This window comes from Lynx canadensis, chromosome C2, assembly GCF_007474595.2.
Source record: "Lynx canadensis isolate LIC74 chromosome C2, mLynCan4.pri.v2, whole genome shotgun sequence".
Lineage (NCBI taxonomy): Eukaryota > Metazoa > Chordata > Mammalia > Carnivora > Felidae > Lynx > Lynx canadensis.
The window spans coordinates 11,115,015-11,138,372 of record NC_044311.2 but is presented as its reverse complement, the minus strand read 5'-3'; the positions used below and the strand labels follow the sequence as shown (position 1 = coordinate 11,138,372).

Below are 23,358 nucleotides of genomic sequence, written 5' to 3'. Positions count from 1 at the left end.
CTGACGCGGGGCTCAAACTCACGGACCGCGAGATCGTGACCTGGCTGAAGTCGGACGCTTAACCGACTGCGCCACCCAGGCGCCCCCCCTTACTGGCCAAATTTTAATAGTTGCAACATTATGCTGCTTCCAAAATTCTATTTCTAAATTTTAGTTTGTAAGTAAAATCCAAAATTCCAGAACCACTGGTTTGAAGCAATTTCTGGACTTTATTAAGAGGGACAGAGGGTCCAGTGTGCTCATATGCTCTCATATCCTGATTTTCTTATTTCATACACATATCCATGCAGTACTAATGCTTACACGTGACTTTCATCTTAAGCTGCTATATAGTAATTCAGTATATTATGTGAATCATCGTTTGGTCATTTCCATAATGTTTTGTGTTGGATATATTGCTTTATTAGTATGAACAGCTTTACCCAAATTAACTTTCTTCCTCCAACCCCGATTCCACAGATTAGTTCCTCGGAATACAGTTCTCAACAGGGAATTTATGGGTCAGTGGTAACGAACAGCTTTGTTTTGTGTTGAGTCCTTCTTATAGAACACCAGGCTGTAGCAAAAAGACAATACACAGCATTATCAGTATTTCTTAACAGCCTAACCTATAATGGGCTATAATTATTTTTGGTACTTTGATAGACAAATGACTCTTATTTTTCATTGCTGTTGTTTCAAATTCCTTATATTCATCCCTCCTAACTAATGAAGACTTTGGGTACTGTCCTTTCAGTTCTCAATTCTTTTTATTTTCGATGATAACCATTTAATCTTCAAAACTGTCCCATTATCTGCACCCATGCTATGGAATCCCACTTAATATTTATTCTATTGCCTGTGGCCGGGCTATTTTTCTTTTTTCCTCCCCCTTCCGATATTCAGGCACATCGGTCTCGTGTATGATGATTTTCTTCATTGCTTCGGTGGTCATCAGTTTATCTTCCCTACACAGCTGGGCTAAAAATGCTATTCCATTTTCCTCTAGTTATTTTATAGATAAATACAGTGGAATCCAAAACCAAGGCCTTTACAGTCTGAAATTAACATACTTTTAAAACTGCAGAACTTTCGGGGCGCCTGGGTGGCTCAGTCGGTTGAGTGTCTGACTTCGGCTCAGGTCATGATCTCGCAGTTGGTCTGTGGGTTCAAGCCCTGCGTCGGGCCCTGTGCCGACAGTTCGGAGCCTGGATCCTGCTTCAGATTCTGTGTCTCCCCGTCTCTCTGCCCCTCCCCCACTCATGCTCTGTCTCTCTCTCTCTCTCTCTCTCTCTCTGTCAAAAATATACATTAAAACAAAATTAAAAAAAAAAAACTTCAGAACTTTCTGGTAGGAGTGAAATATTCTCTGATAGTGCCACATCATAAAATGACAGATGTCCCCAAATAGGTACTGTTCTCCAATCAGGAGTGAAGCTGAAGAGGACATCTGAGAATCAGAACTTGTAACTCCTCCCTCAGAGGCATCCAGCACCCTACAATTCTCTCAACTGCCGATGTTTATACCTAGGTCTCAACAAGCTCCCTGAAAATTTGACTTCAGCACAAAAGATCATTGATAGACAAAAGCAGGGGCCCAAAGAAACGACTGCCCAGGAGTACAAACACCGAGTCACTATAGCTATGGAGGTATTCTACGTCTGTTTCATCTAATGAAATTTCACGGGCAATTTTAGTAATTGCCCCTTACAGGTGGAAAAGGTAGAGGACAAAACAACAGGATAAAGAAAAGAGAGGGGCACCTGGGTGGCTCAGTCCATCAAAAGTCCTACTCTTGATTTCAACCCAGGTCATGATCTCATGATTCAGGAGATCAAGCGCTGAGTCTAGCTCTGCACTGACAGTGTGGAGCCAGCTAGGGATTCTCCCTCCCTCTCTCCCTCCCTCCCTCCCTCTCTCCCCACTTACAGTCCCCCTCTCACCCTCCCCCTCTCTCAAAATAAACTTCATTTTTTTTTTCTTAAAGAGAAGTATTTTTTTAATCTTTATTTTTGAGAGGGGGGGGCATGAGCATGAGCAGGGGAGGGGCAGAGAGCGAGACAAAGACAGAATCCGAAGCAGGCTCCAGGTGCCCCACAATAAACAAACTTAAAAAAATAAATAAAAGAGGGGCACCTGGGCGGCTCAGTTGGTGAAGCACCTGACTTCGGCTCAGGTCATGATCTCGCGGTTCTCAAGTTCAAGCCCTGTATCAGGCTCCACGTTGACAGCTCAGAGCCTGGAGCCTGCTTAAGATTCTGTGTCTCCCTCTCTCTCTGCCCCTCCACTGCTCGCACTCTGTCCCTCTCTCAAACATAAACATTAAAAAAATACATAAAAATAAAAATGGAGGTAGAAAAGACTTTGACATTGTACCAAATCATGCGCTACTCAAAATTAAGCTAAGGTACCTCAACTTTTATTTAGGCCACAGCTCATTCAATACAAGCACTCCTGCTTCTCTTCATACATTCCAGGCTTCCTAGCATCACTTGTAATTCTATCAGAGATTCATTATAATAGAATTCCCAAAATACCATGAACTTTCAATCTGCCTTTTCTTTTTTAGGTTGTAGTCTCTTACAGACTTGCAAAAAATAACCACAGTGAGGTTTACATAAAAGTGACTATGATGGTGTTGTGGTCAAGTTGTTTTTTAAGTCCTTGTTTGTTAGATAAATATTGAAGCACTTACTGGCAATGATAAATTGATATAATATTTATGATTTCCTTAAAACACTCCAGCAAGAACAAAAGTGGTAGAGGGAAAAGAGATAAAAGAAAACAACAGAAAGTTGGAAATACTGACTGGGGGATGGGTACCATTATTCTCTTCTACTTCTGTGTACAGTGTTTCTGTAATATAGTTTCTTTAAGATGCTTTGAAAAATGAAAAATATATACAAGTGTGCAACAGTTCCTCATATCATTCAGTGTATCAAAGTCAAGCTCATAGCCATTTTTTTTTTTTAAACATCAGGGTGACTATTTCAAAGACAGCATTTGACCCTGTACCTTTTCTTTATTAGGCAATACAGAGAACATACATGCATAAATCTACCAAGAGAAAAAAAAAGTCTTTGATCTGCAGCAAAAGATTTGATTCAGATTTCTGGGGTGCCTGGGTGGCTCAGTCAGTTAAGCGTCCAACTTTGGCTCAGGGCATGATCTCACAATTCATGGGTTCGAGCCCCACGTCGGGCTCTGTGCTGACAGCTCGGAGCCTGGAGCCTGCTAAGGATTCTGCGTCTCCCTCTCTCTCTGCCCCTCCCCTGCTCACACACTCTCTCTCTCTCTCTCAAAAATAAACAAACACCAAAAAAAATTAAAAAAAAAAAAAAGAAGAAGATTTCAGATTTTCTGCCCTGGGTCAAAGTCCGACCAAGACGGCCGGCTGACACAGCCCTACTCAGCTCATGACATTTAGGAAATAAACTGAGATGTGTGCTGACCTGGGCAACAGACCCTGTGCTAGGAGACCCATTCTGCTGCTCGCCTGGGGCCAGGGCTCCACTGCTACCCTAAGAGGTTGGGCTGGTCCACACACAGGCCGGCTGCAGGGCAGAAGCCTCAGCACTCAACCCAAGCTGGGCGACCCAGACCAACATCAGTTAGTTCACACAGTCCATTCTTGGTACCCGTTGCAAAGTATGGTACAAACATTAAGGAACTGGGATCCCCAGACTGAGGACTTCCCAGTGTGTCAAAAGTAAAAACGAAGCACAGACCCACATGGGTTCATAAGGCACTGACGGCTGAAGGGCTTTCAAGTGCATGCCTCTGACCTCCCTTGAGAGGAGAGGAAGGCCTGTGTTATTTCCACTCCCCACATGCAGAAACCCGGGTTCAGAGCTTTGAAAGACTTGCTTCCAAACAGTCTTTTGACTCCAAGGACAGTGCTCCTTCACAACCCAGCACTCTACTAGGAGTGGTCTGTGATGGGAAGACCAACGTGGGCACCTCGCGAGTGAGGCCAGGCAGAAAAAGGTCTCACTTGGGGCACCCTGGGGGGCTCGGTCGGTTAAGCGTCTGACTTGGGCTCAGGTCACGATCTCACGGTCCGTGAATTCGAGCCCCGCATCGGGCTCTGTGCTGACAGCTCGGAGCCCGGAGGCTGCTTCGGATTCTGTGTCTCCCTCTCTCTCTGCCCCTGCCCTGTTCGCACTCTGTCTCTGTCTCTCAAAAAATGAATAAACGTTAAAAAAAAAAAAAAAAAAAGTTTTTTTAAAGAAAAAGAAAACGGTCTCACGCGCCCTGAATTTCCAAGCCACCTCGGTCACATCCTGGCCGCCCACGACTAGCGTGTGTATGGCCCATTCTTGGCTATGAGCACAGAGACACTGATCTTGCTTCCATGTGTACCCATAAACCTGCGGGCGGGCTTCCTCTGCTCTCAGAGCTCTGACATGTCTCCTAACACCTCGCTTCGCCTAAGACACAGAGACAAATTATTTTTTCTACCACCAGGAAGCGTGTCACGCCCGTGTGGCTGGGAGGCTGCCTTCTGGCGTCAAGATGGCACACAGGAAGGGACGGTGGTGGCCCTCAGCGCCCAGAGACCACTCCACCTAGTAGGAGAGCAAAGCCTACCTCTCTGACTTCGTGAAGCTGGCCGGGATACTGACTCTTGGCTCTTCGGGCGGCTGCAGGCGACTTGTGATGCGTGACCGTGACAACACCGGGGGCCCCCGTGCCGAGGTGTCTCTGGCTACAGGGAGACGCAGGATTGGGCGTTCCGTGGGGGAGCAAAGTGAGACTGCGGCTTCGGGAACTTGGAGTCGTCTAGAATAAGCAACAGGTGTCAAGACTCAGCAACCGACCTGCAGAACACAGCCAAGTGCTGGCTTCCATTTATTTTGGACCTTCAATCTTCCCCCCTTCGTCTATTTAGAGGGGTGAAGGCGTAGGGGAAGGAGAGTGACACGACACGCCCCAATCCCACACTCACTTAGAAGAGGCCGTGTCCGTAATTATCCTTCTGCTCTCATCTGCAACTGCGTCTCCTGCCCTACTCTATTGGCCACGAAAAGCTACTAAGCCCCCCAAACGCCACAGACTCTTACAATCTGTGCCTCTGCATATATGAGCAACCCTTCCTGGAAAGCTCTTCCCCCTCAAGGCTGGCCAAGTTCATCCGAACCTTAAGACTCAGCTCTGTTTTCTGATACGTGAGGCATCTCCCCGTCTGCCTCAGCCTCCCCGCTGTTCTTATTCCTCTGCATCGAGATCATGTTCATCATAGAGCCGCCTTCCTAACAGACTGTTTCAAACCCATCTTTATATCCCCAAGAACAGGCGCATAATGACTTGCCTCATTTATTAGGTACTTAATACATGTCTGCTGCATGACTGAAGGTACCAAGTTATCCACCAATTAGTCCCCATTTGTCAGCGCAGTGCTCTTATTTCACCCTAGAGGAATATATAGTCCAGGTAGCAATTTACTATGGGAAAAAGATGGCACCTCAACCTAGTGGAGATGAACTGTTTCAATAACTGATACTGGGGTAACTGGGCAGCCATCTGAAAAACAAAGTAGGCTTCATCTCCCAGATCACAGACCCCGAACGGATCAAAGACTTCAAACAAACAAACAAACAAAAAATAAAAAACAAAAAAACAGCAGTGCCTAGGTGGTTCATTCAGTTAAGCATCCAACTTTGGCCCGGGTCATGATCTCACGGTTCGTGGGTTCGAGCCCCACGTCAGGCTCCGTGCTGACAGCTCGGAGCCTGGAGCCTGCTTCAGGATCGGTGTCTCCCTCTCTCTCTGCCCCTCCCCTGCTCACTCACTCACTCTCTCTCTCTCTCTCAAAAATAAATGAGTATTTTTTAAAAAGGCAGAAGAAACCTGGAGCCTTGGGGTAGGGAAGGCCTAATACCTCGAATCCAAAAGCTATATAAGAAGAGCTCAGCAAATTTGATTATCTACAAATTAAAAACTTCTGCGTGGTTAACAACCTTTAAAAACCCACTCCCTCGGGGGCACCTGGCTGGCGTGTGTGGAAGAGTGTACAACTTGATCTCAGGGTCGTGAGCCTGAGCCCCAAGTTGGGTGTAGAGATTACCAAAAAAAATAAACTTAAAAAAAAACCATTCCTACCACCAACAAAGCCAAACAATAAACTAGAAAAAATATTTTCAACTTGCTTCAAAAGCCTCATCGTTGTACTTTATAATGAGGAATGGAAATCCTAGGAATTGAAAGGAACACCCCAAGTATTCAAACGGGGCAAGATCTGAACAGACAGTTCACAAAACATATAAAGCGCTTAAACCATATGAAAAGATGTTCAACTGTACTTGTAAATTCAAGCCATGTTTAGATTTTGTCCATCAGGTTGGCAAAGAGCCAGAAGTTTGAACACACTATCCGTTGACAGGATCACAGCGGAACAGGTTTGCAGGCATATAAGGTGACAAAACCCCTGAGAAGGGCAGTCTGGCAATGCGTGTCACAGTTACAAAGGCATTTTCCTGTGACCCACAACGCCCTGCTTGGGAACGTACCCTCCAATATGGCTGCTTGCAGGGAAAATGGCCTAAGTAGCAACCAGTAACCGCAGAAAGATATTTAATGCAAAGGATGGGAAACAAGCCAAAGGCCCATCAGTATGGGACCGGTTAACTAAATAATGGTACACCTACATAACCGGATACTATAGCAAGCTGTGAGAGAATAAGGAGAATGGCTTCTACGAGCTAGTCTGGAAAAATATCTCTAGGCTATAGAGTTAAGGGAAAAAAAGCAAGGTGCAAAACTGTTGCACAGTAGGCAAAGTTCTGCATCAAAATGTGGGAAATGAGTATTTTTATTGTTATTTACTTACAATTATTTGTTTAAAACATAAAAAGTACTTGGGGCACCTGGGTGGCTCAGTTGGTTGAGCGTCCAACTCTTGATTACGGCTCACATCACGATCTCAGGGTTCATGAGTTCAAGCCCTGAATCGGGCTCTGCATTGACAACTCAGAGCTTGCTTGAGATTCTCTCTCTGCCTCTCTCCCACTTGACTCTCTCAAAATAAACTTAAAGAAAACTTAATACTTAAAAAAAAAAAGAAAACATAGAAACACTCTAGAAGGATACACACAAAACTAAAAAATGGCTACTTATTTGTGGAGACACAGGGAATGAGAAGAAAGCAACAGAGTGCAAAGGAGATTTCTGGCCACACGGTTTTTTATATTCTTTCATTTTCAACCATGTGAATGTATTACTTATCCAAAATTTGCTAAATTCTACATACCATTTAAATTCTACGTGTTCCTGTCCTTCATTTCAACTTGAGAGAAGGTAGTTACATGGTATGTTGACTTGTGCCAATTTCTGTATTTCAGTTATCAAGGATTTAATGAACACCTACTATGTGCCAAGGAGAATATCTACTATGGGGTCTCAAGGAGAAACAGGAGGTGTATGAGATAGTCTTTCATCACCGATGCTTTATAGTATTGCTGGAGATACAAGAGACACAGACAGGAACATGCACACACACAATAAGAAAGTTCACAGCAAGGTTCTAATTTGGTAATACAGCCAGGAAATGCCAAAGAAGTGAGGAAGAGAAAGGTCCACTAGAGCTGACCTCATCACTGCCAGCTGCTCTGAGAGTGAAGGACGTGAAGCCTGGGCAGGACAAGGGGAGATACAGACAAAATAGGCAACGGTGCACAAATCTACCCAGACGAGCAGTCTTAGCCTTGGGCCTCGGGGAACAGTGGACAGCTATAAAAGCTGTTAAATGTTAATGATCTGTAATTTTCAAGCTGCCAAGGGATTGGGAGTGGGGCGTGAGGTCGGGTAGAAATAAGAACTTTCTATGACCCTCCAACATCACAGTAGCTTGTAGAGGTTGTCTGGTTTCAACTGGGATATAATAACAGGAATATAAATAAATATGTAATATATAAATATATATAACATAAAATAAAATAAATAAAATATATAATAATAATAATAAGATGAATAATGTTGGAAAGCAGTGTGTTGCTTTTAAATAAGCTTATGTATAGGTAATTGGAGAAGTCTTGGGTCTAAGAATTACATACACCTAGATCACGATACGGCGAGCATCTCCTTTCTGCTTTAGTGTTTTCACTTGGAATGTGAAGGACGAAAGAAGCTATTTCTTTAATTCTTTCATGACAGTAAACTTGCCTAAGCATTAAGTCTACTAACATACATTTTGATTGTTTGGGAGGCTTATCCCAACGCAAGAAAAGGCAGATTTTTCACTGGGCTCTCAAGCCAGCCAGCCAAGTTTCCCTCCCCCAGCTGTACCAGGTTCTAGCTGTGCTGACTTCAGTGGAGTTATTTAAGCTTTCTTATTAAGCATCAATTTCCTAATCTTTAAAAAAGGAATAATAATATTGACCCTTAAAAGCCATCATGAAGATTCAATTAGATCGTGCACATAAAATGCTTAGCATAGTAGGGAACTGTGTGGTCAAAGTTTGTTTCTTTCCTTATATTACTTAAAACTGGATCAATGGATGCCTTATTGATTTTTTAAATGTTAAGAAGTCACTTAGCTCAAAATCATGAGCAGCGACGGACTTCCTCCTTATTTTTTTATAGGAGCAAAGTGGTGATGAAGTCCAAAATATAATTAAATGCTTACTGGTGACTCCATATGGTCGGCCATTAAGTGGCAAGATTGTAGGGGGAGAAAACAATTCTAGATGCTGAGAAGAACGAGAACCCATTTGAAATCAGAGAGGAAGACCATTCTGGCAACAGGGGTCCCTGCCTGGGGCAGCACCACTGTAAATGGCGACGAATCAAGAAATTCACCCAGGAGCCAAATTATCCCAGTGTGAACGTCTAACCTCATGGTCATTACTTACATGGCTGTCACTTGAATTCACAAGCAGTAAATCTGAGTTGAAAAACCTTTAATTTCCCATTAAGCGTGGGATTCTCGCAGTCGAATTCACACCGGTGCCTCCTCTCAGGGTAAATTTGAACAAAAAAGTCTCACTCTCGGTAAATTCCATGGGTCACCAGGCTCCAGGAGCAGAGGGGGGAACAGGCAGCAAAGCGCGGCCGCCAGGAATGAGAAGGTTCTCCCGCCACTGCGCAGCCTGCCTGAAATCTGCAGGCTCTGCTTTGTAAATGACGTTTAGCCGTCATACACACTCATCCCTGCCACTAGCTTAAAATACAACATTACCAGAGTTTGAGGAACAACATGCCAGGGTTTTACGCCAAATGTTTACTTCCAGGAGGGGGACCAGAAATGCCAAGTGTGCCATCTGTGAAAACTTCGGAGTCGAGGGTAACGGTTTCTCTCCGGGAAGAAGATTCACCCTTTACCTAACGCCTCAGCCCTGCGTCCCCTCCCCAAACAGTGCCTGCCTGACCGAGGGGGTCATGCCAGAGAAGAGAACGTGGTACCAGGTAAGACTAAGTGCTGATGCTCAGACCCCGCCCGGACATTCCACACGCAGGCGGGTTTCACGGGAGTCACCAACCTCTCGGAATTTCCCGCGAACCTCATCAGATCCCTGAATTTCCCCAAGCTTTCAAGGAAGACAGACATACGCGCTCTGTATTTATTGGCTACAACGGGCAAGAAGGAAAGGCATGACTGCAAAGAGGGAGAAAGCACCTGAGAGAACATGCACAACCAGGGAAATCAAGCAACGAGCTAAGAGGCGCCGTCCAGTCTGAGAAGCTCACGGCACAACCACCGGAGGCCATGGGCAGGCTGGGTTAGGAACACAGTTTCTAAAGTCAAAGGCCTGAGTTCAAATCGGAGCTCCAGCATTCAGGAGCTGGGTGGCCCAGTAAAGCAGCATGGGGTTTCCACTTCTAAAGCTTTTTTAGGTTTCATTTCTAAAATGTTAATAGCAACGGGGCACCTGGATGGCTCAGTTAGCTAAGCTGATTGGTTTCAGCTCAGGTCACGATCTCAGTTTGTGGGATAGAGCCCCGCGTCGGGCCCTGCACTAACAGTGCAGAGCCTGCTTGGGATTCTCTCTCTCCCTCTCTCTCTGCCCCTCCACCACATACTCTCTCTCTCTTCCTCTCACTCAAAATAAATAAGTACACATTAATAAACAAACAAACAAATAAGATTTCAGCATCACCTAAGTCACTAGGTTGTTGGAGAATGAAATGAGAAGAGGGAGGTAGGGCACATGCCACATATTTAGCATGAAGTGTCATCATGATCATTCATAAATTAATGAAAATTAGGCCTTCAGGCACCAACATAGATGACAGATTGTTAAGTGGTCCCAGAGTCAAATATATGGACCTAAAGGCTGTTTTCATCAACAGTGCCTTAAGGAGACATAGCCTTGGGGCGCCTGGGTGGCTCAGTCAGTTGAGCATCCGACTTCGGCTCAGGTCACGATCTCGAGGTCCGTGAGTTCCAGCCCCGCATCAGGGTCTGGGCTGACTGCTCAGAGCCCGGAGCATGTTTCAGATTCCGTGTCTCCCTCTCTCTCTGACCCTCCCCTGTTCATGCTCTGTCTCTCTCTGTCTCAAAAATAAATAAACGTTAAAAAAAAAAAAAAAAAAAAAAAAAGGAGACATAGCCTTACCACTTCCTCTACTTGAAAGTAAAAAGAAAGGAAAAGGAAAACGAAAAGAAAAAGGGAAAAGAAAAAGGAGAGGAGAAGAGGGGAGAAGAAAAGAGTAATCATCCTAATTATCAAAAAAAAAAACAAAAACACAGTTTGCTTCAGAGAAAAAGTACATTTAAATAAGATTTCACATTGTCGAAAACTGTATCTGTTATAGAACTTAAAGTGCCTGTAGATAACAACAATGCTACATGGGTACCAAGGATAGAATTGGTTTAACTAATAGTTTAAGTAAGTAAGGGCTCCTGGGTGGCTCAGTCAGTTTAGCCTCCAACTCTTGCTCTCAGCCCAGGTCTTAATCGCAGGGTCGTGAGGTCAAGCTCAATGTGCGGTGTTCAAGCATGGAGCATACTTAAATTAAAATAAATAAATATATGGCAACTGCCCATTAATATTTTGGAATAAAACAGAACCTCAAATCGTAACGACCACTTGCTGGCCCTAAAGCCTTCTTAAAACATGTACTAGGAGTTTATAATTAAGCTTGCTGAAGCTCACATTTAAAATCTAAAAAGGAGCAAGAGGAAAATACAAATACATTTGTGACAGCCACTTCTGTAGAAAATTTTTCTGATGGAAAAAAGTCGCTGTGAGTCAATTAATTATAACAGCATTCAAATGATATTTAATTTGAAACCTCTTTTCCTCACGTCTTTGAATTCTTCCACAGTGTAGGGGGGAAAAGACACTATGTTGCAGAATGAATAGCCCAGTGGAGACCACCAAACGGGGCGGTTGCATATTTTGAAAATGTAACCAACCAAAATCTTTCATTACATTCCTCTCTCTTCCTCCAAAATAATAATAATGTACCATTTTTCTAAATATGTGAAAGCGAAGCATAAGAATTGTGATTTATTCCTCTTCTTCCAAAAGTAAGCATACCTCAATCAACAAAAAAGGAAAAGCATTAACAATTTTTAAGACAGTACAATTCAGGACCTTAAAATTACTCAGAATTTTGTTTTCCTGGCAGTCAACATCTCAATGAAAATATATGGTGTTTATTTTTTTTATGTTAAGTAGGCTCCACACTCAACATGGGGCTTGAACTCATGACCCTGAGATCAAGAGTCCCATGCTCTACCAACTGAGCCAGCCAGCTGCCCGAAACACTAATGGTGTTTTTTAAATTAATCTATTCCACTATTTTGCTTAATGGCTGTATATGGACCTTTGCATCTGCCCTGCTTTTGTTTTTTAATTCCGTTATCCTAAGCTGACGACAGGTCCAAAGTAGAAATAAAAGGTTTTAAAAACTGGGACATTTTCCAAGTTTATTCCCATGATTAAGTTTTCAAGTATTACACTTTGCTTGCTCGACTTTTCCAAATTCGAGCCTTCTTGCAGTAACCTTTCATTTACTAAGCCTAGGGAATTTCTTCCATTTTCATCTGCAAATCTTTACTAGATCATAAACATTTCCCACTAACTTTATACCAATACCCTCTCTTAAAGCACACACACAATTATGTGCCAACATGTGCAAAGAGAAAAGAATGGTTTTCCCCAGAGAGGCAGTCTCTAGCCGGCTTCTAATCTTACCCGAGTGAACCCATGATTATACCTGCAAATGCCAGATCTTTAAAAAAGAGTGCAAGCAAATGCATGTATTTCCCTTTCCTGCAAACAGAGGAAAAGAAAACTTGACATTTTAAAGTTTGCTTTGTCTCCCAACATTTTCAGCCCCCAAATAAATGACCTAACAGCTAGTCCAGACACTCCAGAATCCCTAACCACGCTCCGTCTAGGTCAAGCTTGAAGGTCTCCTGCACTTGGCCCCTTATCGCACACACCCCGCCCCCGCAACACCCCCCGCCCCCCAGCTCTCACCATCTTCCCCATCTAACCAGTGGCAGTTTGTGTCATTTCAAAACCTCCCACACATCTGCCCTCCTCTCACGTACCATTTGTTTGGGAGCTTACAATTCTAGTACCAAGACTTCTTTTTGATGCTTTCTTCTTTTTCTTTTTTTTTAAATATAATTTATTGTCACGTTAGCTAACATACAGTGCAAACAGCGTGCTCTTGGCTTCAGAGTAGATTCCCATGGTTCATTGCTTCCATACAACACCCAGTGCTCATCCCAACAGGTGCCCTCCTCAATGACCATCACCCATTTTCCCCTTTCCCCAACCCCCCCATCAACCCTCAGTTTATTCTCTGTCTTTAAGTCTCCTATGGTTTGCCTCCCTCCATCTGTTTATAACTAATTTTTTCCTCCCTTCCTCCATGGTCTTCTGTTAAGTTTCTCAAATTCCACGTGAGTGAAAACATATATATCTTTCTCTGACTGACTTATTTCACTCAGCATAATACCTACCCTCCAGTTCCATCCACATTGCTGGAAATGGCAGGATTTCATTCTTTCTCATTGCCAAGTAATATTCCATTTATATATAAACCACATCTTCTTTATCCATTCATCAGTTGAGGACATTGGGGCTCTTTCCATAATTTGGCTATTGTTGAAAGTGCTGCTATAAACATTGGGGTACACGTGTCCCCATGAACGGCACTCCCGTACCCTTTGGATAAATTCCAAGTAGTGCTATTCCTGGGTCGTAGAGCAATTCTGTTTTTTTTTTTTTTTTTTAATTTTTTTAACGTTTATTCATTTTTGAGACAGAGAGAGACAGAGCATGAATGGGGGAAGGTCAGAGAGAGAGGGAGACACAGAATCTGAAACAGGCTCCAGGCTCTGAGCTGTCAGCACAGAGCCCGATGCGGGGCTCAAACTCACGGAACGCGAGATCATGACCTGAGCTAAAGTCAGACGCCCAACCGACTGAGTGACCCAGGAGCCCCGAGTAATTCTATTTTTAATTTTTTGAGGAACCTCCACAGTTTTCCAGAGTGGCTGCACCAGTTTGCATTCCCACCAACAGTTAGATGCTTTCTTCTGAACACATGATGATTCTCTCTTTCTACTGACCAAGCCCCATTCTCCCCTTACTCATGCTGCGGAACTATAGAATTTTAGATCCTCAAAGTCTAGTCCTCTCTTTTTATCGATCTAAAACCAGCCTTACAAAGATCAAATTACACACCTCACTCAAAATTCAACTGAAAAAGCCTGATTCAAGACTCAGCCTCTCCAGGTGACCCTTCTCAATTAAATGAGGATTTACTTATTTAAATGGTGTCCCAAAGTTGATGTTAAAGTATTTGATAGAAAGCAGGAAAGCAGATATCCATTATACATTTCCACTTTTCTTCTTATCCCATACTTCAGCCCACTCACCCGTCGTCATAAAAACATATGCATAACACTCCTTTGAAAGAAGGATACTTGTAGGCCACATTCCCTTGGAACTGGAGATCCTCAAACAAAAAAATTGTATTTTATATATGTTGTTTGCAAATCATATGAAACCAAGACTTTTTTTATGCCAAGTTGCGATTTTAATTAGAAAAAAAAAAAAAGTTTCTGAAAGCAGGGACGAGAAAGAAGTTTCCTTAACTTAACTATCTACCCAAAACCTAGAGCACCCACAATACTTAACGTAAAGATGTTTAGCTTCATTGCTTCCAGTTTTAGAAATGAGGCTTCCAGTAACATCACTGTTTAACCTAGTCCTGGAGGTGCTAGCCGACAAAACAGGACAAGAAAAAAAGGAAGAAGAAATAGAAGGGCAGGAAGGGAAGGAACAAAAAATGTAACTAGCTATAGATGTGATTTTACAAAAAAAGAAAAAAGAAAACTAATGACTCCAGCAAAGTTGCCAGTTCTTTGCTAATGTGGTATATTACAGAAGCAGCCCAATAAACCAGTAAAGGGAATAAACAACAGGGGGAAAGTAAACATATGGTTAACTTTGTAACCTCAAATGTAAGAAGAACTACAAAACAAGAGAAAACGCTGAAGGAGTATCTCTGCAACCCTGAATGTAGACAGGCTTTTCAGGGGGCACCTGGGTGGCTCAGTCGGTGAAGGGTCCAACTTCAGCTCAGGTCATGACCTCACGGTTTGTGAGCCGGCATTGGGCTCTGTGCTGATGGCTCAGAGCCTGGAACCTGCTTCGGATTCTGGGTCTCCCTCTCTCTCTGCCCCTGCCCCACTCACACTCTGTCTCTATCTCCCGAAAATAAATAAACATTAAAAAAGAAAAAAGAAAAGCTCTTCTTACAAGACCAAAAGTCAAGTCACAAGTTGAACACTTGATGGATTTGACTACAAAGGGCTTCTGTTCAACAAGGACACTTTAGACAAAATTAACAAATGTGTGGAGACTAGGAGACATTAATATCTAGAATATAAAAGGAGTTCTTGCAAATAAAAGCCAGAAATCACTATAAAGCATGGACAAAGGAGAAGAAGAGGCAATACACGGAAGAAGAAAGATGAATGGCTAAGAAGTATATCAAAGTAATCAGAGAAATACAAATTCAAACAACTAGATTTTACACCCAGTAGCTTTAACAAAATTAGAGAGTAAAACACCATGAAGGAATGGCAAGGATATAAAGATGCTGGAACCTCTTGCATGGCTAACAGGAAAGTTAGCTCACAGTCCCATGTCTGTACAAGGTTATCTCATGTACATGCTCACAGTCCCATGTCTGTACAAGGTTATCTGCAAGGATGCTCACGGTTTATGAGGGTGGGGAGTTTGAAGCAATGCAGCCGTACGTTAGTGAGAGTCTGTACAAATCAAATGTAGACTATACAGAAATATACATGCATCAGTTGGAAGTAAAGATGCAGAGATACATACAGCAACATCCATACAACTTAAAATATACTGCTGAGGGGCACCTGGGTGGCTCAGTCGGTTAAGCGTCCGACTTCGGCTCAGGTCATGATCTCGCGGTCCGTGAGTTCGAGCCCCGTGTCGGGCTCTGTGCTGACAGCTCAGAGCCTGGAGCCTGCTTCAGATTCTGTGTCTCCCTCTCTCTGCCCCTCCCCTGCTCACACTCTGTCTCTGTCTTTCAATAATAAAAAAACATTTTTAAAAAATTTAAAAATTAAAAAAAAAACATACTGCTGAGTGAGAAAAGTTTAAAAAGAAAGGGAAAAGATATGCAGGACCATACAACTTAGGCAAACGTAAAACACATATATAAGTAAACAAAGACCCACGTATATCTGAGGAATTGATGCTAACAAAGACAGGGGGGATGGCACAGGGAAAAAGGAAGGAAAACAGTTTTAAAAGTTTTTAAAAAAAATTTTTTTAAAAAGCCCTGGTGGTATGGCAAACTGGTAAGTTTGCCATAATCCAGTAACGATGGCATTAATTTTAATTGTATTTATAATAGTAAGTATCATGTAAGTGTGAACTAAGTGCCATAAACTATCTTAATATATACACACCTTAAATCATTTAACCCGCTTCATAATCTCACGGGGTAGGGACTAGAATTTCCATTGCACAGATGAGGGACATGCACAGAGAGAATCAGCTCTTTCCCCAGGTCACACAGCTAATAAATCTAATAAATCAGGTGGCAGCGATTCAAATCCACACCAGCAGGTTCCCAAGGCCACGCCCTTGGCCATTACACTGCACTGGGTCACTAGGGGCCACTCTCTTCCACCGAGGTCCAAAACAGCCCAACTCTTTCCACAACACCATGGCTGATAGCTTAGTTAGCATTCTGGAAACAAATGGCTTTTTAATAGCCAAGTCCTGTACAGCATACCAATTCTCAAATACTTAAACAATAAGCTCATTAAGCCTAAACTACATTAAGCTGATACTTAAATTTTTTTAATGTTTAATTACCCATATCAATAAGGCCAAGGTTTGATGAATAGTACATCTGCAGATGTCAAAGATGAAGTTCCCAACACTCAGAGCACCTAATGGTGTTTTATGCACAAGTCCCCCCTCCCACCCCATGCCCCACTGTCTCCCCTAGCTTGTGACAGCCCCCGGGCCAGGGCCAATGATTAACCAGCCACTGTGCACCTTGTGAGAAGTGATACAGGGCCTCACCCTGCAAATGCTAGGAATGCAATAAAGTAAGAACAGTGAATCCTCCCAGCCTCAATTTTAACAGCTGGTTAAACCACTGCTCCTTCCCTGAAAACCTTATTCATTCATTCATTCATTCATTCATTCATTCATTGTTTATTTTATTTTTGAGAGAAGGGGGGAGAGAGAGAGAGAAAGTGTGTGTGTGTGTGTGTGTGTGTGTGTGTGTGTGTGTGTACCATGTGAGCAGGGGAGGGGCAGAGAGAGAGGTGGGGGGACAGAGGATCTGAAGCAGGCTCTGCAGTGACAACGGACAGCCCGATATGGGGCTCAAATTCAGGAACTGTGAGATCATGACCTGGGCCGAAGTCAGACACCTGACCGACTGAGCCACCCAGGCGCCCCAGTGAAAACCTAATTTTAAAAATACCAACACTGATTCACTGATATCTTCTCTCCTTTTTCAAGGGGAAGAGTCCGGAAAAGATACATCACACACAATCATACATAAACACGAAATGCCCAAAAAAGAAACCTGGTACAACATCAATCAACACACATTATTCAGAGAATTCAGCAAGTATTTCTTGGGCACCTGCTATGTGCCAGGCACTGCTCTAGGAAATAAAAATGTAACAGTGAACAAAAAGACAAATATCCCTGCCTTCAGGGAAGTGGCATTCTGGTGAGGCAAAGAGACCAAAATAAATAAATCGGTAAAATATAAACTGTATTAGATAATGCATATTAATACATAATAATGTGTATTACTATATATATGTAGTATGTGTATTATTATATATATGTATTATCGATGTATTATTATATACATACGCTAACATCTGGGGAACAGCATTCTAGGTAGAAACTCAACAGGTGCAAAGGCCCTGGGGTGGAAGTCTCTAGCTGGCATGTGTGAGCCAGGAGGAAAGTGTGGCCAGTGTAGAAATGAACAAGGCATAAAAGCAGTAGGAACTGAGGTTAGAGAGCTAACGGACTGGAAAGATGAGCTGAATTAGAAATTACCAACAATTGCAGGCGAGCCAGAGTACCTGGTATCAGCTGGGGGCTAATTCAGACACTCCAAACGATGGGCCAATTTGAACAACGGGTTCCAATAAGCTTCCTTCCTCAGGGCCACGTTCAGGTATTAAATTGTTATTTGCGTACAATTTACATATGTCTACATAACATGTATCATCTCTATTGGATCATTTTCACGGTAAAATTGTATTACTACGGCCCTGAAGATGGGCATTTCGTGATTTATTCCATTCTCTATTTCTTCTCACGTCTCCGTATAATCGACCCAGAAGATATTTTATGCCAGAAATGAATCACAGAACAAAAGGAGACCACATGCCAAGGAATTCTATAAATGATCCCCCCATAACAGGGGGGAAAAGGGAGCTCTTATTTCATGTTTAAACTTCTGTCACCTACCAGCGGGTCAAACCAGCCATGGGGATGAAAAGTCCAATGCAATTCTACGACAGAACATTTCAAGAAGCCAATTTGATTTTCTTACAATCAATAACTAATCTCTGACAGAAGTGCTTCTATCTATTTAAGAGAGATCATTATCTCCTTTCCAAATGCTCAGGCACAAAAACGTGAGGCTCAAAAGGGCTCCTACTTGTGTCTCAAAATACTTCACACTAAAAAAATTAAGCTGTGCCCTGACAACGTCGCTCAGGTGCACGCCGAATCCTACAGGATCTGTGCGATAAATCCCCCTTAATTACTTATTCCAAGCTTGGTATATACTGGTGAGGTTAAGACCGAATTGCAAGATTAGCTAATAACACAAGAAATCAGTAAACAGCCCCATACCACCTGTGCGGGGGATGATAGCCACAGGAGGCTGCAGAAATCTTATAAAGCCTATGCAAAAATTAGGAAGTTTTCCCAAAAACCCCTTATTTGACTAGAACCGTAGAAGCGATTAGAATTTCCCTTCCTCTTTTCTGTTGCACTTTTTATACGTATGTAACACGCGGTTATATCATACATCTACGTAACCCCTCCTTAATTTTCCCCGAGGCACTTCTTGCCAAAACAGAAATAAACCACAGGTTCACAAGCTTATGCTAACACTATGCTAGGCTTACTTTTAAACACAAAGGAATTCAGATTTTGTGTCTTGGGATTTTTAAGAATCCGGACAAAAGATGTGACAAGTACACAGGGCAACAACAACAACAACAAATAACAGTTCTTATTTTTTGCTTACAATTAATTTCTGGATCACAAAGAACCTAGTTCACTCTATTAAAAAAATAAAGCAAGCCCAGGTTGGCATCATTTGCACCCCCAAGACAGCACAAGACGACTTAATTACAGTTTGAACCTATCCCGGTTATGTGACCTTTTCAAAATCAATTTGAAATCTCCTGATCAGCCTGAGTGAGATAATCTGTATGAGAAAAACCCCCGCCTAGCCTAAAACAATCCTTTCTTTTCTTTGGCCAATCACCCTTTGTTCCACCCTCCTTCTGTAAAAACCTTCCAGTTCGTACAATTCCTTGGAGCTCCCCCTCTACTTGCTCATGGGATGCTGTCCAGTTCCTGAATCTCTTAATAAAGCCAATTAGATCTTCAAATTTACCAGGTTGATTTTTTTTTTTTTTTTTTTTTTTTTTTTTTTTTGCAACAACTCTCAGACTTCTCGATTTTTAACAAAGAATTTACAACAGGGATTCATCAGAAGCGTAAGTGGTTTCAGGATTAGGCCCCTGTCGTTCCAATCACTGAATTTTACATAACCTGGCCCACTGGACTTAGACTGGTGTCGCTAACTCCCATGCACAAAGTGGGCGGATGGAGTCAACAGAAGCACCCCAAAGAGGTTTAGATCATGCAATATGAGGATATTTGCACTGCCCAATCTCAGGGTATCAGGTAGCCAAGTCAGAAAAGCTGTAGATGCTCTCAATGTCCTCGACTTAGCCAACTAATTAGATTTCCCGCTGTTTTTCATCCCTTCATGAGCACTGCTGGCACGCACAGAGGGTACTGACTGCTCACAGCTTGGAGGCTCTCTCTGGTTATGCTTGGACAGTTGTGCCCCCCTCCCCGCTGAGCTGGATGTCTGCAAAAGGCCGAGCAAATTCAGTCCCCGTTCTGCTTATACTGGTGTACTTACTATTTTAACTGAGTAACTTACAAGATAAACTGACAAAATATAAACGTAAAAAATGACTGCTTTTATGAAGTTAAGCTGCGTGACCTGAGAAACGTCAATAAAAACGAGTTGCTAAAAACTGCTGTTTATTTAGGTGTGTGGGCAGGTTAACTATAAAAGACTAGAAGCCATTTATCAAAACCTAAGATCCTGTAATGAGTTTGCCCTGTTCTTCAAAGAAAGCCCAATGGACACAAGTCAACACCCCAAAAAACCTACTAATCCAACTAAAAACGGGCAGAAGACACGACTAGACATTTCTCCAAAGACGACATCCAGATGGCCAACAGACACATGAAAAAGTGTCATCATCACCGTCGGGGAAATGCAAACCAAAACTACAAGGAGATATCACCTCACATCTGTCAGAATGGCTAAATCAACAACACGAGACACAAGAGGTGTTGATGAGAATGTGGAGAAAGGGGAACCCTCGCGCCCTGTCGGTGGGAATGCAAATTCGTACAGCCGCTCTGGGAAACGGTGCCGAGGTTCCTCAAAAAGTTAAAAACACCTGCTCCTCTCATGACCCTCTGAAAGTACATTCCTTTCCCCTGAAGTCCCAGACCCTACCCCCTTTCTCCTTAGTTCAGGATGACATATATACCTCATTTTGCCTGTCTTCGGAATTTCCATGTCTGGGTGGATTCCCCGTTATGCATGCCTATTCAATTTTACTTTCCCCTGTTCATCTGTCTCACGTCGATCTGATTCTTAGCCCAGCTAGAAGGACCTTGAAGGGTAAGGAGTTCTTGCTCCCTGACAACGCCAAGTTTAAAAAATCAGGCAGGGGCACCTGGGTGGCTCAGTTGGCTAACCATCGGACTCTTGGTTTCAGCTCAGGTCATGATCTCGTCGTTTATGAGTTCGAGTCCCGTGTCAGGTTTTGTACTGACAGCACAGAGCCTACTTGGGTTTCTCTCCCCATCCCCTCTCTCTCTTTCAAAGTAAATAAGTAAACTTTTTAAAAAAAGAAACCAGAGAAAGCCAAATACCATATGATTTCACTACGTGGAATTTAAGAAACAAGCAAACAAAGGAAAAAAGAGACAAACCCAAACAGGAGATGACGGAGGATATGTGTGAAATACGCTTTCGTCAAGACAGATGATGTAGAATTTCTACCACTAAACCCACACTTGATGAAAAAGGGACTTGGAACTACACCTAAAGTAGGGATTTTAAGTTAAAACGGCTTGAGGTTGTACATGTCACATGCAGGATTCCCTCCTTCAGCCAACTGTTCTTGTGTTTTGATTAAGGGACAATGTGTCATCAGCTAAGAAGACTTCTCCTGGAGTCTCAGCCCCAGGGTTCCAGAATGCTGGAGCGGCCCGTCTTCAGACGTGTGAACAGCACGAAGGCAGCCCCCACAAACTCAGTGGCACAAATGCTGGCTCGTTACAGAAGTGGTGTTGGTCCCCCGGTGTCCACCCCTGGGCAGGTCAGCTCTACGTAGATACTCTGGGGACAGGGAGGAAGTTGGCCAGAGCCTCAGGGAAATGGAGACACGGTCTTCGGACACCTCAGAAACACGACAGCTCCCGCTAGGACTCAAAATGCTTTTGAGCCAGGATGTCACGGTCGTACCCAAACTCCAGAGGACATGACGGAGAAAACTAAAGTCATCCTCCCCTGCGTCAGCATACGTGAGAGATTTTTCCCCGCCTCCAGAGATTCTACTGCCTGTTGAAGAGTCCAAATGATTCATTTTTGTTTTTTTCAAAAAGGGTTTCGATTCAAATCCAATTGGATGCCTGCAGCGTTCACAGACCTAGTAGCGACCTTAACTCCAACAGATCAACGGGCCTAGTTCCATCCAAGTGAATAATGGAAGAGAAAAAAAAGAGGTTAAGGGGACTGAAACAAAACACACGGCCTTCTGAGGAGTCGAGCTGAGATACCTCCCCATGACTGGATTACGATACTCCTAAAGCTCTGAGAGAGAAGAGTGGTGGCCACCAAAAGAAAGACGGAAATGACATGTGCCACACACAGGTATGCCCCGCCTTACGCCCTTCTCCGCCCACTTTCTATCTCCAGCAGTTGCTGAGGCAACCAGCTGCGCCCAGACGGGAGTCCATGCCGGACTGCCTTTCCCTCCTGCCTTCCGACCTGGGGCTGTTCTCTGAAAGCCAAGTGGGAAAGTCAGTCGGATGGCCTTGCAGCAACAGGTACGAGAGCAAAACCTAGAAATGCAAGTGAGCGTCCACAACCCCACGGGGCAACCGCTGATCACTGGTAGAGAGCAACCAACGGATAGGGATGCCATCTACCGTACGCAGGGTGGACACTTCAGAAACACATTTTGTAAGGTTCCTGTCAGGGCGACCGGAGGGATTCTGTGTTAATAGCCCACAGTGGAACCAGCACAGTAATAGCACCCGTTTGGGTCTCCTTTGTCTCCTCTGCATTTCACGCTTCCTGCGCTCCCTACGCTCCACCTGCCTGGGATCACATTCCTGTGCTCAAGCCTTCACCTCCAGGCTCTGCTTTCTGGGGGAACCTACCTAAAAACAGTGGGCGCACACTGTTTCACAGGGTGCAGAACAGTAACCCAAACGGTGTGCTTGCTGTAATCTGTCATCCAATCTCTGGTGATCTTCTTCTTTTTGCTCGCACCCAGAATTACTCTCTACAGGCTGAAGTTCCAACTGGCGTGATGTCAAGGTTCAATGCCTCCTCAAATCTTTCAAGAACTACATTGAGGAATACAGAGATAGATTTTCAGACAAGGACCCAATCTAGACACTGTAAACAGAGCCGAACTGATTTTACAAAGTTCGTGACTATGTGTTTCCAGGACAGGCACCCAGCGCTTGTGGGAGTCACATGGTTAACAACTCCATGGTCATTGGTAACCCTGGACCATCCGTTCGGAACCAAAGAAGGCAGCCATGAGTGCACGTGCTCTGTCTCAGCAGACAGAGGGCAGACAAGGCAGTGACAGGGACTCCGGGATCTGGGGCTATGGAGCTAGGATCATCTGACAGGTGGAAAGGAGAAGATTGTTTTAACCATGAGCAACTGTGACAAGACCGGTGAGATTCTGTCTTAGGTTCACACTGTACATATTAAGATGCTGAACTAGGATCTCTGTCAACACCAATCACCCTCCACCAGGCAAAAGAGGCTCCGTGTGTTATCTCTGGGATCTCAACCAAAATCAATATAAGGCAGAGATGTGCTTTGCAGGAAGTAAAACATGTGGGTTCCAACCGTGAGTTTCCATGATCTAAGTGGATTGCCTCAACCCATGTATTTTACAACCTAGGGAACGAGGAATGAGATTAACACCTCATCCAAAAGAATTAAAAACAGGCAATTCAAATACACGTACATGAGTAACAGTAGCACTATTCCCAACAGCCAAAAGGAAGAAACAACTCAAAAGTCCACCAACTGATGAATGGATAAACAAAACGTGGTACATCCATACAACAGAGTATCAGTCAGCCATAAAAAGTAATGAAGTATTCACACACGCTACAACGTGGTTGAACCTCACAAACATTATGCTAGGGGCACCTGGGGGGCTCAGTCGGTTGAGCATCCAACTTCGGCTCAGGTCATGATCTCGCGGTTCAGGAGTTCAAGCCTTGCGTTAGGCTCTGTGCTGACAGCTCAGAGCCTAGATCCTGCTTCAGATTCTGTGTCTCACCCTCTCTTTCTGCCCCT

At 43.6% G+C, this 23,358-nt stretch overlaps 1 protein-coding gene across 1 annotated transcript in view; it reads right to left on the bottom strand.

Moving 5' to 3' along the window:
* Positions 1-23,358, bottom strand: part of OSBPL10 (oxysterol binding protein like 10) — a 312,708-nt gene that overhangs the window by 148,110 nt on the left and 141,240 nt on the right. The window contains exon 4 of the mRNA XM_030329413.1: positions 4,570-4,761. Within this exon, the coding sequence (XP_030185273.1) occupies positions 4,570-4,761 (192 nt within the window). The remainder of the gene's footprint in view (positions 1-4,569; positions 4,762-23,358) is intronic.